The sequence below is a fragment of the Lepidochelys kempii genome, chromosome 6 (assembly GCF_965140285.1).
Source record: "Lepidochelys kempii isolate rLepKem1 chromosome 6, rLepKem1.hap1, whole genome shotgun sequence".
NCBI classification, from domain to species: Eukaryota; Metazoa; Chordata; order Testudines; family Cheloniidae; genus Lepidochelys; species Lepidochelys kempii.
In genome coordinates this window covers 91203214-91222825 of record NC_136385.1, presented here as the reverse complement: position 1 = coordinate 91222825, position 19612 = coordinate 91203214, and the positions used below count along the sequence as shown (strand labels likewise).

General features: G+C 49.6%; 1 protein-coding gene across 3 annotated transcripts in view; it reads right to left on the bottom strand.

The window, feature by feature from the left end:
- Positions 1-938: 938 nt before the first annotated feature.
- Positions 939-19612, bottom strand: part of DLST (dihydrolipoamide S-succinyltransferase) — a 20101-nt gene continuing 1427 nt past the window's right edge. For 2 of the 3 annotated variants that reach the window (XM_073349187.1, XM_073349189.1), the window contains exons 2-15: positions 15554-15587; positions 14022-14070; positions 12806-12861; positions 12294-12368; positions 11190-11245; positions 10293-10404; positions 9338-9493; positions 8931-9016; positions 7992-8089; positions 5897-6027; positions 5165-5238; positions 4335-4418; positions 3127-3294; positions 939-2509 (exon numbers count right to left, since the gene is read on the bottom strand). In XM_073349187.1, the coding sequence (XP_073205288.1) occupies positions 2375-2509; positions 3127-3294; positions 4335-4418; positions 5165-5238; positions 5897-6027; positions 7992-8089; positions 8931-9016; positions 9338-9493; positions 10293-10404; positions 11190-11245; positions 12294-12368; positions 12806-12861; positions 14022-14070; positions 15554-15587 (1314 nt within the window). In that variant the 3' untranslated portion in view covers positions 939-2374. The other variant, XM_073349190.1, reaches the window with a different exon arrangement.

The following is a 19612-nucleotide window of genomic DNA, read 5'->3' as shown; positions in this document are numbered from 1 at the left end:
TGCCTCTCCTTAGTGCCATTGCTGTAGATACAACTGAATTCTTTAGTAGAAGAGGCTGCTCTATGCTCACAGCTGTGAAACGGGCAAGTAAAAGCAACTGCTAGGGATCTATACAGCACCCTCCCAGCAAGGGCTGATGCAATCCGTGGCCAGGAGCTGTCTGCGAAGGTTCTGAGGGCTAGGGCTTCTCCCTTGGGTGATAATGTCACACCAAGGCAGACTGTCATGTCTGAGATTCAGCTTCTGGTTTTAGTTTCTTCATTTTATTCTTTTACCCTTCATTCTATCCTCCTCTGCGAACCTAAATGGTCCTCTACCCGCTCAGTGGGAGCACCCTGAAAAGAGCAAATTAATGGCACCGCCATGCTAGAGCTTAACTTCTCAGACTTTCCCCAAAAGCCCATAGCTCCAGCTCCCTCATTGCTTTGGAAACGCTGCTCCGCACAGCCATCATTTGTCAATATCCTGCCAGTACTGGGCTGTCAGAATGATCAGTTTTCTACCTGCAGTGGTCCCAGTGTCACAGAGTAGGAAAGGGATAATCCCTCTTTGTTACATTAGACCTCTGCATTTGCAGCCTAAAATGACACTGCAACCATAACTCCCTGCAAGTTCCTGTCTAGTTGGGGTTTGACTGAACAGGGGTCTTGGACCCCTAACAGTCAATCATGGAACCAAACAAGCACCTGTGTTTCTCATTCCCATAGCAGAAACAGGCAAAGCTCTGAACTTGCCACAGCAGCAGAGATAGTCAAGCTAATGCCCATGGCATGATGAGAAACAAGAGTTGATGCTGCTACAGACAGGCAAATAGAGCTGCACATCTGACCCGGTGATCGGAGAAACCCCACTACATGACGAGTGAGGGAGCCAGCTGAGGTGGCCACTCTAGGCTATGTACCCCTCCCCCCCACCTAAGCCCTCAGACAAAAACAGGCTTGCAGAGTTAATGAATTTATTCCCTTGACAAAAAAAGGCCATAAGAGGGACCTGGTGCAGAGAATGCAGTCAGAAAAATCTTGCCTCAACTTCCATCATCACAGTGGTGGCAAATGCCCTGGTGCAGGGCCCAGCACCAGATTCCCCTCTGTGGGGACTACTCTTCCCATGGTCTTCCAGCTAGTTTCTTGCACCAAGTCAGGGACACAGATTCAAAACCCAGCGCCAGCATGTACACACTCCTGCTCCCCTTCCCCACCCCGCTACACCCCACCATTAGATCATTTCCCTGGTTTATGTCTTTAAAACCCATTGCGTTAAATACTTTAATTACAAGTTGTGTAGGGGGTGAGAGTAATAGACCTGGCAGGGACTCCAAGAGCCCCTCGCTCACCGCTACATATGCATGCTATGTACTAAGGATATGCCCCCACATACCAGCAGCCTGGGGCTAGGATGCAGGGGCCCTTTTCCTAGCTGTCTCACAGCAGGGGGCAGGCCAGGCCATTGCAGACAGGAAGCTGATGGTTTCACCCATCAACACTGGGCTGTAATTCAAAGGCAGCTGCAGGGGGGTATTTCTTATCCTAACTGCTGACAGGTTGTGGCCTAAGCCAAGGGTGGCCCACAGGGTGCAGCAGGGAATGGAGCTGCCTCCCCTGGTGGAGGTTGCTGACCCTGCCCTGCCAGACATCAGACATTCACACCATGTAGACCGGGCCAGAGAAAATGAACCAAACCTCAACACAGAAGAGGGTGGGAGGGGCTATTTCTACCTTCCTGCCAGGGAAGGGAGGGAAACAGGTGCCTGAATTCTAATGGATGCGCCTCAGCTGCTAGTTTGAGGAGCAGGAGACAGCAGGGGAGGCAGACAGCCCTGGCAGTGTCCATGCCCCTGAGATCACCAGAACAGGGGGGAATGCAGGGGTGCGATCAAACCCTGCTACAAAGTCACCCCGGGGATCCCAGGCTGGCTTTGTGGGGTGGATGAGAGTGGGGGGTTTTCAAGTGGCAGGGACACACAAGGGCCTTTCCCTCCCTCCCAGTGCTGGAAGTAAACTTGAATTGGCACAGGAGCTGCTGGGGAAGGGCACCCTAGTGCAGTAGCAGGCTGCTTCTGCTGGAGGTGAGGTGCGCTCAGGTGCACGGGGAAGGAGGGGAAGGCGAGAGAGAGGCTACATAGGTGGTTCAGGAGAGCCCATGCCATTTGGTAGTTTGCCCAATGGATAACAGCCCAAGGGAGAAACTGAACCATCTCTCAAGGTAACAGGAAAGGAGGTAGGAGCTAACTCCAGAGTTCCCTTCAAGACCCCTCCTGACACAGGGGTGGGGAGGAGACTGGAATGAACTCCTGCTGGTTCCTGAATGCCCTATATTACCCCTGCTGGTGCCGCGTCCCTGCCCTGGTTGGCTTGTATGGGGTTAAGGCTGTGCTCTAGAGGTCCAGCAGCATCACGCGGGGATCCTCCACCACAGCCTTGATCTTGCGCAGGAAAGTCACTGCCTCTCTGCCATCAATCAGCCGATGATCGTAAGTCAGCGCCACATACATCATGGGCCGCACCTCAACCTGAGGAGGAGAAATGGAGCGAATGAGCTCAGCCCTGCCTCTCCTGTATGGGCTTCCATCCCACTTGAGAAAGACCCAGCTGTTCCTGCCCTGCATGATAGGGAGGGGGTGTAGCAAGATCACCTGCTCAGCAAGGTTTTTGCTTCTCCAGGAGAGAAGAGACAACAGCAAGCTGACAGGGCTCAGCTCTGCACCTTCCTTAAGTCATACACTAACTAAGCACAAGCTCTGGGTGGGGTTTTGCCAGGTACCAGGATATGCTGTTCAGGAGGGGAGCTAATGTCTGGCCTGGAGACTGAAGGCACTCTCTCCAACAACATTAAGGGGATCCAGGAAATCCCTTTGCCAGCCACTGCATTGTGCATTGCTACCCACTGCCCCAGCGTGGAGGGGTGAGGGCTTGTCTGGGCCCCAACACCATGAATTAGCCCTATCGCCAACACAGACTGCTTAGAACCCTTTACAGGTCCCACTTAAGTAACTTTGCAAGAGGAAAGCCTTCTAGGAGGGCTTCCTCCACCCCATCTGGTGCAGCTACGACCAGGGTCCCCTCTGCCCATTTAACTACACTGAATACAGCCCTTTGGAGCCTTCCATGCAGCTGCACCTACACCTACTTTGCCTCCAACAGCAACAGGCCTGTCAAAGATGCCATGCATGCCCAGTATGGCAGACTGGGGAGGGTTGATGATGGGCGTCCCGAAGAGGGACCCAAAGACCCCTCCATTGCTGATTGTGAAGGTGCCCCCATCCATGTCCTCAATAGCCAGCTCATTCTTTCGGGCCTGAAACAAGAAGAACAGGATCTTAGAAAGCAGCTCAAACCGAAGGCACCCAGGACACCAAAGAGGAGCAAAGAGACAGAGACTGGAGGTACTTGCTCCTCACTTGCTACATTCACAGGGTGTGACCTTTTCTGAAAACTCCCCACAAGCAACAGGTGATGGAAAGAACTTCACTTGCCAGTTCAGATTTGCTAGTGTAAATGTTTAGATGGGGTTACTTTCAAATATGGGCTCTGTCGCTTTAACATTATGGTTTAGCGAGATGCTGACACCACCTCAGCCAGTAAAGACAGTCAGACGGGTAGAGAGGAGGGGAGAATGCAGATTGAGAGGCAGTGACAAGTTCATAAGGCAGTGGTAGTACACCAGTGTGCAGGGGAGGCACTGAACTGTACTGGAACTTTCAATATGGTCCCACAGTTTGAACAGCTCCATGTCTCAGCTAATCAGGGGTCCATCTGCCGATCAGCTGAATCAGAGACACGGCACGACTGACAGACCACAAGGGACTGACAGTCACTAAAATTAGGAGCAGGTTATTGTCTTCTTCCTCTAGTAGAAGCACTTACAAGGTTTATCCCTTACTTTCACTGAGTTCCACCATTTGATTTGTGATAAGATTCTCTTGCCTTGATTTCCAGTAATCCTCTCAGCTGGGGAATTACCTGCCTCCAAAGAGGTAAACAAGCTTTGATCTTAAGGAGAGGTAATGGGAGTAGGGGGATAGCAAGAGCCCAAGCATGCTTGGGAGTCTCAGTTAAAAGGGAAAGACTTAGAGGGATGTGTCCCCTAAGAAGAGGTCACAGGTAGGGCTGGCACCTAGTACAATGCACAGAAGATGCCTAAAGATAGGCAGAAAGTTAGAAGGGCCAAAGGTGAACCCGCACACAGAGTGAACCCACTTGTGCACAGCAAGCAGTCCCTGTCAGAAATCAATGCTGCTTCTGCCACGGATTGAGCTGGCTGCTCATTTCTTCCCTTCTGCGCCCCTCTCAGAAAGCCATGGCCAGCACACCCCCTACAGTCCCATCTCCTGTTACCTTCTCCCCTAGCTCGTTGATGGTTCGCTCAATGTCAGCAAAGTTCATAGTTTCTACATTCCTGATGACAGGGACCACGAGACCCTGTGAGGGAGCAAAGAGCCCAGTCAGAGTCAAATGTAGCAGCAAACAGGTGCATCTGAGCACAAAGACATGGGGAACCTGGTCTCAGGCAAAGGAAGTTACCACTGGAGTACACTCAACTTCCTGCCCTTCTGAACAGGAGAGATGGGAACATGAAGAGCAGAGCACGTCATTTACTCTTCCTCCCGTCACAAATCCAGAACTTCAACATCAGGCAACATTCTACCTCCCAAACTAGAGACAGCAGATCCACCATCCGACCTGGGGAGGGACTCCTCTCCTCCCTCCTTGGATGCATGCAGCACCCCGTCTCAGGGCCAACTAGGTCTGAAGTGGCAGTGTCCACCTGGGTGTTGTCCAGGGTTTACAGAGGCAGTAGTTTAGTATAGCAGGGCAGGCAACTATCTGCACTGCTCTGTGGGTTGAAGGTTGGTCTCTAAAAAATGAAGCCAGGACACACCATTTCCCCCACTCCCAGGTGTGCTCATACCAGTGAGCCCACGACAGGGCCACCAACTTGGACTTTCCCAATAACCCATAAGAGCTGTGGTGGCCTTGTCCCCTGCCAGCTGGGCCAGTGGCTCGAGGCTCTCTTGCTGCAGGACCAGATGTGTTGGGCATCGGAGTTTCACGTGAGTAGCTTTTGCCATCCTAGAGTGCCATGGCTCCGTTTGCTTAGCTAACTGTATCACCCCTGCAGAACTAGGGCTGCAGTCTGGGCCAGGTAAAGAGCCCACAGGGCATACCCTGGAAGTTGCCACTGCAACACTGATATCCACATAGTCCCTGTACACCATCTCTTTGGTTGTGTCATCAATCACTAGGAGAGAGAGGAAAACAAACAGTTACACAGAGAAAGCCCAAGAGCCAGGACTCTGCAGTCATGAAGGGCCGGAAGTAGTCACACACCAACAGCAACTTGCTCATCTCTCATTTCGATGCTTTTAAATGTAGTGCCAAGGGACCGTTAAGCCCCACTGCCTCTTAAGGGAAGCACCAGCACAGAGGTAAAGCTGGCTGGAGAGAGGGGGAGCTGGCTAGGATCAGCTCACTCCCCTGGGACATCCAACCTCCCCGATGTGTTCCTCTCCCTTCATAGGCACAACTGATCCCCCAGGAGACACCTCTTAAGGGCCTGCCCTCCCCACACAATAGCCATTCCAGTGAAATATAGTAGGATATGTCCTCTACCAATGAGCAGCGCTGTGTTGCGATGCACCTTAATATACACGGCACCCACCCCGTCAGTCTTGAAAGCTCCTGCCTGAGTCACTGTGAAGGGGCCTTCCCAGCACGCTGGCTCCTTCCTGCATAAGTGAAACCACCTAGACTAATTACAGCCCAGAAGTATTCACAGCCTCTCCCTCTTCCCTATCTTTCACATGTGGGGATGTGGACCTCTGGAGCCTTTAGCTCCCTATAGGCTTAGCCACATGCTTCAGGAAGCCCCTTGTCTCCACACAGGCTGGCACACTCACCAGCATTCACGATGGGCTGCTCCTGCAAGGCAAAGGCTGCAGCTTTCACAAAGGCTGACATAAAGCCTAGTTTCAGGTTGTGCTTCTTCTGGAAGGAATCTCTGTGCCGGGCTCTCATCTCCTGGATGTTACTGCAAAAAAAAAAAAAAAAAAAAAAGACAACCATTACCACCAGGAATGGAGGGGTGAAGGGGAAAAGAGATTACTCACTTCTTCCATAACTGAAATTTCCTGTGTCAACAAACCTGCAACAACAAGTGTTCTATCCCAAAGCTGCTGAAAAATTCTGCCCCAAGTAACAGACTGGGCAACTTTTAGCTTGTTTCAAGATTGCTGTCAGAGAAGCTGCTTTAGGAACCCCTCCAGAGCCAGAAATCCAATAAAACCAGACGAAGCAGCGTAGCTCTGCTGTAGTTCCAAGGATGCACTGCCTGGCAGGAATGTGCTGTGCCCCAGATCTGTCAGAGCTCCAGGGCTGGTGTTACACAGAGCCGAGTCTTTGGCATCACAACCACTATCCAGTGTCTGGTGCTTTGGGCAGCATTTACAGGTGAACTGTGTGCTCATTCTCCAGGGGCTGCCCAGCAAATACTGTGGGGTGGGAGTGCCAAGGGTGAAGGGACAGAGAAGACTCAGCAGTGAAGCAGAAAAAAAGGAGCTTCAGTGCTGGTTTCAGGGGCAGCCCACATGTTGCTGCTCCAAGACCTGGCCCTCTTGCTCGGTGCTGACAGGCTGTATGCACATGAGATTTTGATCCCCCCCAGCAAGAGGCCTTCTCAAAATGCCACAGAGATGGCCTGAGCGCTGAGCACAGTGTCTGCTCTCCCCATCATGGAAGTAGCTAGTCCCCTCAGTCCCATAACTGGAATACAGACCAGTTACACAAACTGCACCGAGCAGCATAGCCTCAGCTCTGCCCATCCTGGGCTAACACCAGATACTTTGGAATTGTACCCCCTGCCCTGCCCCCTCTACGGACCATGTGTCTTTGAAGAGGCAGTTTTAGCAGGAGGTGGGGGTGGGGGCTCAATGGGATTAGAATGTTTGTTTTCCTGCACCTAACCTTGTTTAGGGCTAGGATTACTGCCCAAAGTCATTAGCGCCTCCCAAGACACAAGGGCTCCAGAAGCGAGGAGGAGGTTTGCTGAAAAACCGGCTCATTATGGCTTCCTCCTTTCAGACGCTGAGCCCCAGTGGGGAGCAGGAGGCCTCAGTGTAGGCCCTTGTGAGTCGGCAGCAGGGCATACAGCTAGAAAGGCAATCAATCCAAACCAGATTACTGGCTGCAACAAGAGCCCGAGGCTAGCGTAAAGCGACACCTCGATTAGCCTCGGAGAGGAGATAAAGCTGCAGCACTTCCCCTCCAATCAAGACTATTTTGCCAACCTTATCGTTCTGAGCCCCAAATATTTACATGTTTTGTCTTAAGAAGCAGAGTAGGATTTCACAGGGCAATTCAATTTGGGCACAATTTCCCTTAATGCACTGAAATCTAAGCTGCCCACCCTCCAAGCCCATTAGTATGGTTGGCCCATGAGCACTTGGTGCAAGTCAAGAGAATCCCCACTGACTGAAAGAGATAGGGAAGGGATGCTGACCATCTTGGAACGCTGCTCCACAAGACTGCCAGATCTGCTCTCTGCGAAGTGCACAGCTGGGGGGATGCCCACACCTGTAGGGTGAGCTTCTTGGACCTTACCTGTCCTAAGGTGACTCACATTCCAGTCTCCCCAGCAGTCACCTTAAGGGTTAAGAGGAAGCAGGAGACAGTCTTCATGTCGCCAGTAGCCAGAACACAAGCTGCTCCAGCTTTTCCAGCTCAGCACTACCCAGTCCTCAACCAAGAGCTTCACAGACGAGACCCCATGAAGTCCCAAGGACCTTGAGTGAACTACACACCCGATCCTGGGACATCAGGATGGCCTGGAGAAACCTGCCCAGATGAGTGCAGTGAGAAACCTGACCACAGAAGCCCCAAAGTAACATTGCCCCAGCCTGCCCAAAAAGCGTGACCAGCGAGGTCCTTGCTGCTGGTTTGGATGCAATGAGGGAGGGGCCTCACCTTGCTGGGCAGAGGGAAGAGCATGGTCCTCACCTCATATCAATCTCATTGAAAGTGGTCAGCATGGCACATGTATTCTGAGCCTCTTTCAGGCGCTGAGCAATGCGCTGACGCATCCTGTTCATTTTCACCTGAAATTGAAGAGACAGAGTAAGAGCAGCAGAGCAGCCATAGGGTTAATAGAAAGGGGAGATGGCAGAGGAAAACCACAGGGCCCTCAGTCTTCCCTCCTGATGATTAGCAGCCTGTGCCTTGGGCTGAGCTGTTTACTTGGTCACTCTGGACAGCGTGAGGTGGACCCATTACCTACACTTCAGTGGGCCCAGAGAGCTGCCACAAGGTCACTAGAGAGGCTTCCCAGCTCAGGAAATGGTTTGATTGAAAAACAGAACTGAATCATGACAAAGGCAGAATGTGGCACAGATCTGTGCCCCCCCGAAGCTCTGCTGAAGAGAAAGTTCCAGAGGCAGACCTGGTGGGTGGGCTAGCGTGATAACAGTAGCCTGCAGAGAAAACCACAGACCGTCCTGAGACGTTATAGTTTGGGCAGCTCGGCCACATTCCCTTGAGGTTTCACACCTACGGCCCTGGCAGCAGCAGCATTGCCTGATCTCTGCTGAGGACACGTGGGCAGCACAAAACCAGCCATTACCTAGTAGCGACACATCATATCCTGATATTCCCTTTTCCTGTCTAGAAGCCCTTACCCCTAAGGTAGCTGAGAGCAGGCCCTTCCTTAACCTCACCCTCAAAACTGCCTAGCCCCTACAGAGCAACTGGGCCAGAGCATTTCCCCAGCCACTACAACCCTTAATTGATCTGTGTGTGAACATTCTCCTCCCAATGCACCTGGGCATGATCTTACCCACACAGTTTAGACAGGCTCCTCAAGGTTTACTCCAGAGAAAGGTCCTCGCCTCTGTTACCCAGCAAGGAAGGCACTTTGAGAAGCCCTGGTCCCTTGAACCTTACCCTATGTTCTGATCTGGCACCTTTGCTGGCCCCTGGCTCCACACCAGGAGCTGCCACTGGAGCTGCAGTCGGCTTCACCGCAGACACTGAGAGCAGAGAATACATATGTCAAGATGGGATCTTAAAACAGGGTTAGCCAGGTCCCTGCCAATAACAGCTTGATTATAGGCCCCTCCAAGCCTCGTGTTCAAGAAACAGGATATGTAAGCAGTGAACCATGGCCTGTGATTATGAGGTGAGCAGGCTCCAGGCTGACTGGAGATTTCAGACCTGGAGCGTACAGGGCAGCAAAGTAGAGAAGTTTCCATCTCAAACTTCAAGATTATTTTGCTGCCCTTAACTTTATTTCCTCTCCCCCTGAAAGGCAGGGTTTGCAAAAAGAGGACTGAACAAGGCTGCAGCCTCACCAGGTTTGGTATCAATGGGCTGTGTTGACACAGGGGGCACTGGAGGCATCGTAGTGGGGATTGGCTCTGCAGGGGGAGCAACAGCAGCAGCCACAGGCTCAGGTGCAGGGGCTGCAGCAGGAGGGGCCACTGCTGGTTTGGCCTTGGTGGGAGCAGCTGAAAGACAGAAATGAATAATAATTGTAAGTGCAGTTGCAGTCTGGAACGTGAGACAGCCATGTCCAGGCTCTCACCTGCCCGCATCTGGCCAGTTATTAACATTCACCCTTCCGATTCTCGGAGTGCATTTCAGTGTTATAAAAACTAGAGGATGCTCCTTTCAGCTCAGGAACTACTAAGGGGATCCCAGGCTGAAGCTGGGGCCTCAAATATTTATGGTACAGTAATGCTCAGAGGTTCCCTATACCACAGGGCAGAGAGTTCCACAACCTAATTATGTTTTCAACCTATTTAAATTTGCTTCTTTTAACCTAACTGAGTGTTCTTAGTTTTGTATTAAAAGACAGGGGAGACAGTAACTACTTCTTCGTCTGCAGGAGACTGATCTTTACCATATAAATGTATTCTCTTCTCCCTTTATTCTCCTTTCCACCTAGAGTCTACTAATCTCCAGCCTATGCACAAACAACACAGGACTCCCATTGCCCTTCTCCATTTCCACTCTCCACTGGAGAACCCAGGAGGGGACATCACTTCAGAGAATGACCATGATACTATATATCCCCTTCACAATGCAACGTGCATCTCAAAGTGTCACTGCACAGTCTCACACACTACCTGTCCAATGCATGGGTCTTATCACTGCACAGGAGATGGAATACCGAAGAGAGCTGGTTCGGAGTTCTTGGGTAGGGGAGCGTTAAGGGGATTCTAATGTCTCACTTCCTGCCCCGTCCATCCCCAGGGAGCTGACAAAGACAGAAAACTCTGGACTTAATACATGTTCCTGACTTACCTCCACTTTTCCTGAGTTTGAACAGAGGGGTCCCTCCTTCCACTTTCCCCCCATCAGGTACTAGAAGGGCTTCAATCACGCCAGCTGCCGGGGATGGAACCTGCACTGATGTCTGCAAAACGGAGAGGAGTAAAATCCCCCCTGGACATTGAAAGTGAACAGATATCCAAGTAGGAGACTCTTGTCTCTAACAGGGGGCATGAAGGGGAGATGTCCTGTGTTCCAGATTTCACACCACGAGGGGAACCAGAGCTTTGCATTGCCCCTTTTGCACAGGCACCATCTCACCTTTTAAAAAACAAAACAAAAAACTGCTGCTATTTTTAACCTTTAAAAGAAGCCAGCAGCATAAAAGCCTGATCCACTTGCCTCATTACAAAGGGAACAGCATGAAATGGGGCTGAAGTACAGCAAGCTGCCTTCCTGGCAATGACACAGGAAACACAGCTCCCAGGGATTAGGGGCAAGCAAGCAAGCACTTTAAAATAAAATAGTCGGAGGAAAATTCTTTTAAAAATTATTCTAGGTAACTTAAGAGCCGAAGTGACACACTTAAACTAGCCATTTTTCTAAGATCTGAACTTACCCTACAGTCTCTGATTTCTCCTGTATTTAAATAAAAGCAGATTTCTTAAGTCCTGCTATGTAGACTGGAGTACCTGATGGGAAGTATCAGTAAAATGGCAGCCCCCACTGACAGACACCAGCACCATCAAATGACCAGAGAGAAGAGAAACTAGCAAGGATTTCACGAATTTAAGATACAGTCAGCGTTTATACTAAAGAACTGAAGGTTTTAAACTGTGAAAGGACCAGTGGCACAGGCAGGGCCTGTAGTCTTGTGGAACACAGACCTGGGAAAGGGAGCAGAAGGGGGCCAGTACAGAACACTCCTACCTTGTCTGTTTCAATCTCACACACCACTTCGTCCTCTGCCACTGTGTCTCCAACAGCTGAACAACATAAGAACCACTGTGAGCACGGAGTTGTGCTCTGGCCTCCCCTTCCAACCCACAGCACAGTCTCCCAGTAATCCAGAATTTTCACACTAGACTTGCACGACCTTTCCTGGGTGAAGCTGAAGAGATCTACTGCACATTCAGGTTCTTCCTGATCCTAGTTCAGGCATCTCTCTCCCGTTTCATCCTTCTACACCAGAGGTGGGCAAACTTTTTAGCCCGAGGGCCACATCTGGGTATGGAAATTGTATGGAGGGCCATAAACGCTCATGAAATTGGGAGTTGGGGTGTGGGAGGGGGCTCCAGACTGGGGCAGAGGGTTTGGGGGGAAAGGGCTCCGGCTGACGGTGTGGACTCTGGGGTGCTGGAAGGTGGGACAGAGGGGTCTGAAGGGCAGGAGGGGGAATCAGGGCTGGGGCAGGAGGTTGGGGAGCAGGAGAGGGTTGGGGGACAGGCTCTGGGAGGCACTTACGTCAATCAGCTCCTGGAAGTAGCGGCATGTCCCCCTTCGGATCCTACGTGGAAGCGCGGCCAGGTGGGTCTATGTGCTGCCCTGTCCACAGGCACCGCCCCTGCAGCTCCCATTGGCCGTGGTTGCTGGCCAATGGGAGCTGCGGGGGTGGCGCTTGGGGCAGTGGCAGCGTTCAGAGCCCTCTGGCTGCCCCTACATGTAGGAGCCGGAGGGGGGACATGCTGCTGCTACGGGGAGCAGCACAGAGTCCGCTTCCCAGCAGGAGCTCACGGGTCAGATTAAAACATCTGAAGGGCTGGATGAGGCCCCCAGGTGGTAGTTTGCCCACCCTGTTCTACACCATGGACAGGGTGGCCCTTAGACAGGCAGTGATAGTGCCAAGAGTTCTTTGCCCCATGGAAAGTGTAGTTATCACACATGAGTTATCTGCCTCATCCTTCCCGGGCTGAAAGGCATTAAGAAGCAGAACTTCAGCCAACCAGCTACAAACTGTGCCCAGGGCTGCCCCATGGAAGCATGGAAAAAATGCAACAGCAATGCAAAGTCAATGGGGATGGGGCAACTTCTTACCTTTCTCCCACCTGACATCTCCCTCTGTGACTGATTCTGCAAATGCCGGTGTGTTAATTGTAATCACGTCATCCCCTGTGGTGGTGGAGGGAGAGAGAAAGAGAGAGAAAGCCAGCCTGGCACACACATTCAGAGCTCAGTGCACACACTCAAACACCTCTCCATTTTGGACACTGGGAATTGCCTGGAAAGGGGCAACCCAGTGGTTGTCAGATTAAGTGAGGAAGAAGGGCAACACCACACTTTTTGACAGCTAGTCACACAGAAAAGAGCTTCTCCCATGGACAGGAAGTCACACAGTACCAGAAACACCCAACACAAGAAAGCAACACACTACAATAGGGCTGAAAGCGCAAACCCAACCCCCACCACTCACCCATGGAGGACAGAGTGAAGCGTGCATAGATCAAGAGTGGAAAGGTTGGCTCAGTTGTGGCACAGGGCCACGTGAACTCCAGTCAGAGGGGAGCAGACCAATTAGCCCCACTGGTTCCTGGTTCTTAGCTACTTACTGCACACTGCTGTGATTCTGAAGTAACGGACGGAGAAGACACTGGAGGTGTTTACCCTGGAAAAACAGAGAGAGAGATGAACACAGAATGAAAAGGCCTATGGTGTGGTCAGCCCAGGCCCCCCAAGGACAGCTGAATGAGGGGCAGAGTTTACACTGGCTTGCTCCAATTGATCAGAAGGCCACTCAGCTGCCCTAATGATGCATACGCAGTTGCTCCAAGGGACATTTACGTATTGATTTACGCTGTAGTAACCCTGCTAGGCACCCAAAGGAAACTGAGCAGCCTGCTACCTTTGGGGGGCCAAGAAATCCAGGGACAACAGGCATGTACAGAATTCGATTCCAAGCATGTACCCCAGTAATGGCTGTGTTAAACAAATCAGCAGACAGAAGTCTTGGGGCTTCAGAACCTGCTAAAGAGCTGACCCATAGTCCAATCCCATACCCTTGGCTAGTGCAATAGTGATTTGTTCGTTTCTAATTTAGGAGCATCAGCACTACAAGGGGTGCTTCAAGAGTGACATTACCACAGAAAGCCTGACAGCCACAGTCAGACACTTCTGACACCCCCCTTCAAGGGGAGCCAGACATCCCAAGTGCTCTAAAGAGATGCCGCAGAAGTATCAATCTCATCAAGAGCTAACACATTTGGGAAGCAAGAGTGAACATGTTCTAGAACTACCACAGATTCTTGCAAAGCAGGTCACACAAAGTCAGCACACACGGCCCAGCGTGTAATGCTGTGGGCTCCCAGGGGACGGAGGCAGGCTGTGTCTGGGAGAAGTACCAAGACCACCCCAGCAGTGCAGACCTTGCCCTCACATTACTTGCTCCGGAACCATCCCACTTCTCTTCAAGGAGAATCTGTCTCACTGTGCTTCCAGTAGGTCCCTGCTGGGAGGCCACCACTAAATACCACAGTGATAGGCACAGCATTAGTGAGAACATGAACAGGTGGATACATGAATTATCCTCTCCCCCTCACCATTGATCTCTTCATTCTTGTCCCTTCTGTGTTTAGGTAACGTTCTCAATTCCTGGCCCCTAAAAGCCAGAGAGCACACATTTCCTGAGACTAGCCCTGAACCCCTATGATGTGCAGAGGGGTTGATGACAATTAGATCAGACACACCACCAGATTCCAGGGCTAGGGCTAGAGCAGCCCCTCCCCTTGACATGCTGCAGCAGGCCTTAGCTTTTCCATGCATACTTACACAAGCTTGCTGCTGTTGGTGTAAGCCAGCCCCTGGCTCCGAGATACACCTGCAAGGTAGAAACCACTTCAACTGAAAACCTCATTATCCTACAGGCAGCTACCCAGCCATACACCCACCACAAAGAGGAGGGTTTATAAGGTTAGAAACAACTCAAAGAGACCCTTCCAAGCATGCTCAGTGGAATCTATTCAGATGTTAATAGAGCCTAAAGAAGGCCCCATGCCATTGCTGCCCATCCTGATTGAATGTGGGGCTGCAGCTGGGACAGGGTGCAGTTGGAGGCTGTACAGAGGCCCCTCTATATCAGCTGTCCCACTCAGAGCCTGTCAGAGTATAACAGCAAGCTTTGTTTTCATTTAGATTCCTAACAAAAGAAAAAACACTCCTGCTCTGGGATCTAAGCTCCGCTGGATCATTTTTGAAGGGCAGGATATAAACCAGCAGATGTCCCAAAGCCAAAGAATTTAGGAAATGGCCAACTAGAGAGAGAAACCAAACCAAATACCCCCTGGCACGGACCTTGCCTGGGCAATGCTAAAACAGGGAGCTCCAAATAAGGATAGGACAAGAGCCCCTTGATCCCCAAGAGGCACCCACAGGAAAACCTGTGGCCCTGTGAGAAGCACAGACAGGAAGAATCTCCCATAAAGAAAATTGCTTTCTGAAAAAGCACTGGAGAGGAAGGTTGTTCCCTCCTGAATTATTTCTCAGCATTTCTTAAACCTTGTAGGCTCCACCATATTCATACACTCTCTGGTTTCAGGATGGAGACTAAGCAACCTTTATCATATACTTCTAATCCTGACCTTTGCCTCTCCTGAGATACTGGGTAATTAAGATTCTGGCCTGATCTCAGATTAAGGAGACTTGGCATAGCAATCTGAGAACATACTGATATCCTCAGAGCTATGCAAGTGCAGAAGGGAGAGATCATTTCACTGGAAAATGATTCTGAAGAGGTAAGTTGCAACTCTGGCATTCTGTTCCCTGCTAAAATATATATTCCCTTTAAAGATCAAAAGCTTGGGGTTTATGACTATAGATGCTGAGCATGTTTAACTGTTGGTCAAAGCAGAACTGGAAAAATGGAAGGGTGGACATGGACTGTGCAGTCCAGAGCAAGAGCACTTTGGGATCCAGTTCAGGCCTTCAGGAAGAGCTCTGAGGGACTCATTCACACTAGATTCTGAAAAAAATGTACTGTAAACTTTAAAATGAGCACCATTATCTCCAATGAGCTTATTTAGGAGTTACACTCAATCTCTCTGTTGCCTTTGGGAATCTTCAATTTAGTTGAATGGACTGATTATCATTTATACTAGCTCATCAGTCACCTGTGGAAACACACAACTTGTTTCACTTCTGATTTAATTTAATTTGTAACTTTATGATGATTTTTGAGGATATATTTGGCTCTGATAGCTCCAGTTTATTTCTATCAGCAGCTCTGGTTAGTTTCTCTTCCCTTTGCCTGTGCAGTTATGAAATGAAATAAAATACAAGTTGTTAATCCCAAGTGTAAGACTCACCGGACAGAGAGCGTCTCCCCAGATTACAGTTCCCCTGTCAGAGAGAAGAGGGACACTATCAGACTTGCAAACAACAGGAAGAACCAGCTCCCAAGGTTACTATGTTTTCCCCAGGATTCTGGGCTATAACCTGAACCAATAGGCGGGAGACAGTTCACATGTCCCAGTATGTGAGCATGTTATTGCATTGCAGCACACTCTAGTCTATAAGAATCTTTCAAATACTCTGACATCTATTTCCATAGAAAAGGGTCTGGGAAGCAAGAAATTAAACTCAGATTCCTTGGCTTCCACCTGCATCTCCTGCTCTTATGTCCTTGAAAAGGGATATTCACTGCCTGTGGGTAAGGAACAGGTTCCTGAAAGCCCCATGCACCTCAGATTTGCCATTGCACAATAAGGCAACCTGTAGCGATGTTAGAATTGCAGGAAGTGGCAGCTCCAAACTGTTGGCTCCCACAGCCTCAACAGCTCCAACTTTTGGTGTCCCTTTTTTTTAATTTTTAGCTAAAGAGCCTTTGGGTGAAATCCTGGCCCCACTGAAATCAAAGGCAAAACTCCCAATGACTTCAATGGTGCCAGGATCTCCCACTTTGTAACATTCCATTTAATCCCCAGTAACTCATTAGAAATTTTCCTAACTCAGGTCAACCTTATTTTTAAAACAAAAACAAATTTCAAGGTGATGTTATACAAGATCCCTGCCCTACTAAGTATTCAGAGTAGCAGCCGTGTTAGTCTGCATTCACAAAAAGAAAAGGAGTACTTGTGGTACCTTAGAAACTAACAAATTTATTTGAGCATAAGCTTTTGTGAGCTACACTCATATTCAGATAGCACCTTCCAACCTGGAGCACCCCAGAACTCCTAGAATCTATACATAAGGATCACTTCAACCACCACTGAAATGGAGCCAGCTCTGGGATGGGACATGACAAAGCATCACTTCTCATTAGTCAAGGCAGGAAATGAAAGAATTCTATTTCAGTTAAATCTCAACTTCTGAGGGAGAGGAGAGTTTGTAGATGAAACCTGCCTCCAACCTCAGCAAGACACATGATATCAGCTATAACTGGGCACTGACTCGTGGGCATTATGTCTCACATAGACATATTTCTGAAAATATTTACAGATCAGATAACACAAACTGCCAGGACTGATAAGACGTTACAGATGCTTCAGAGTCCACAGGAATTGACACTTTATAGAAGATGGAATATAAATGGAACATTTTATACTGTGAAAAACTGGCAGAATGAAATACAAGGAAACTCAGTCTGGGGCTTTGGTGACTGGAGCTCTGCAGCTTTCACAGCTTAGTCACGAGTACTCCCTTATGGATTTACAGCCTCATGTTACATGGCTCCCTAAACATTTATATACATATCTAATATATGAGCAAAGCGAGCTCCCTTCTGCCCACTGATGCCACTCTTGGGATACTTTGTGGCAGGGATAATCCTAGCAACCCCCATCAGCATTTTTGTGAAGGAACAGTTTGTGTTGTCTCAGATTCTGTAGGAGCACCAGACTCCCATGTGTGCCTGCAGAGACCCTGCACTGCTAGGATCCAGCTCACTACAAGCATAGATTTTGGGAAGCTCATGCTACAATGGGTGGTTGTGAAAAACAAAATCCACAGATGGTACTTTCCACGGGAGCTGAGTCTGTGTGTGTTCTAAGAGCTGCTGTTATGCCCAGGGAAATTCTAAAATGCTCTAGTGTAGCTGGACCACCCTACCCTAAAGAACTGAAGTCGTATGTAAGAGAAGAGGCAGAGGGCCTTATAGTGAGGGGAGAATATAAGAACGGCCATTCTGGGTCAGACCAATGGTCCATCTTGTCTTCTGACAGTGGCCAACGCCAGGTGTTTCAGAGGGATTGAACACAACAGGCAATCCTCCAATGATCCATCCCGTCATTCAGTCCCAGCTTCTGTCAGTCAGAGGCTAGGGACACCAGAGCATGGGGTTGCATCCCTGACCATCTTAGCCAATAGCCACTGATGGACCTATCCTCCATGAACTTATCTAATTCTTTTTTCATCCCCATTATAGTTTTGGCCTTCACAATATCCCCTGGCAAGAAGTTCTACAGGTTGACCATGCATTGTGTGGAGACAGGTGGGAAGACATTCTGATTCAATATGTTGAGGGTCTGTATACACTGCACTGTGTTCCTTAGGGCTTTCTTGCGTCTACCCCTCAGGGGTGGTGTTCCAGAGCACCCAGCCTATAGCGGGTGTTTGGCAGGGGAGTCATTAACAGGCAACATCCCATTTCCAGAATAAATCTGTTGGGACCGCATCTACTCTCAGGGACACTTGGCATTCATGTCTGACTGAACAACTAATGCTGACACACCCTTCACAGGAAAGTAGGGGCCTGAACAGGAAACAAGAGGTTTAGGTCTAGCACGCTGACCTTAGCACAGTGGGTCTCTTAAGAGAGCCAGCCTTAATATGGAAGAGTGAACCACTAATACCTCCCCAGACCAAGCTACCAATTTATTTAATCTTTCCCTACCTCCACATAACTTCTCAGCACCGTTCAACATGATGGAACCAGTCTGACACCAGAGGCCCACCTATATGACAACCTCCTGCATCCTACCCTTTAGGAAACTGCCATGCATCACAGCCGGTTTCTGTGTCTTGCCTCGGTATTGTTACTCAAGAGATGCTAGTAATTTCTACAGCACCTTAGATGTTCATAAAACTTTACAGGCACATCACATTTGAACCCCCACCCTATGGAATACATAAACCCCAAGATGGGTATGGGCATGCTGTGTGTCTGCGAATTCCCTCTACAGTCTCCTTATTCCTACCCTGGAAACAAGAGCCAGTTCAGATAAGAGCACTGAGAGAACAGAACCACGTCAGGCAAAGCCAGTTTCATGGCCCCAAGTAGAACTTGCATTAAACTGAATCTAAGGGCTGGACAGCTTTGGAAGTGGCATGACAGGGAGATCATAGAAGAGAGGAACCAGTGAAGCAGCTATCAGCCCTGTGGAAAAGGCTGCAGCCCACACATAGGAACTGGTGGAAAAGCTGCTTACACCAGAGATGGTTGCTGCACTAACAGGCAGGGCCAGCACAACTCATTGCTGCAAACAGAAGATGCACCCAGGTCTTCCACTTTACTCACTGGTTTCAATAGTCAGTAATTACACATAGCATCAGTTAGGTAGAGTAAAAGACAGATGCTAAGATGAGATGCAGACAGTAATGCTGAGCAGATGGAAGATATTGTTACCAAACTGGCAGCTTGACCTGTTCTCTAATTCCCAGTCCATCCAATTGCCAACCTCTCCACTAACTTATTTATGACCTTTTTCTGCATGAGTCCAAAGGTCTCATTCACCTTGAATTCTGCCGCCTTCAGTGCTGTAGACTATGCTATCTTTCTTAAGATCCTCTCCTCTGTGGGCTTCTGGGGCCCTACCTGCTCAACCACTCGATAAGTGGTGGTTCTCCTCACTGTTGTGCCCAAGTGGCAGTGATCAATGCCTTTCTTTTCTTCCTCTCTCTCATCACTTGCATGTTCCCATGATTCCTATGCTGGCAACTCATCTCTCTTTTCTCCAACCCCACAGTGTTGCTTGTCTCTTCAAGTTCTCTTCCCACACGTCCTTTCTTCCTCATGTCAAAATCCAAACTTCTCTTCCTTCCCCCTTCCTCTATTCCTGCTGACCACTCCCCTATCCTCCAGTCACTCAAGCCCACAGCCCTGAGGGTCATCCTTGGCTTCTGTCCTCCACTCCTCCCATTAGACTGACTTCCATCAAATCCTGGTGCATCTCCCTCTGCATTTCCAAAAAATGCTTCTTCCTCCTTACTCCCAGTGTCAAAACTCTTTGTCTATGTCCCTATTCTCTCTTGCCTGGATGACCACCACCTCCCTGGCTTTCTCTCCTCTCCACTATATTCAACACACTAACCAAAATTATGTTCCTTGCCCAATGCTCTGATCATCTCCCACCCCAAACACATCTCCCATCTACTGTCTTCCTGGCTCATTCTACATCAAGTACAAATGCTTCGTCCTTGCTATCATC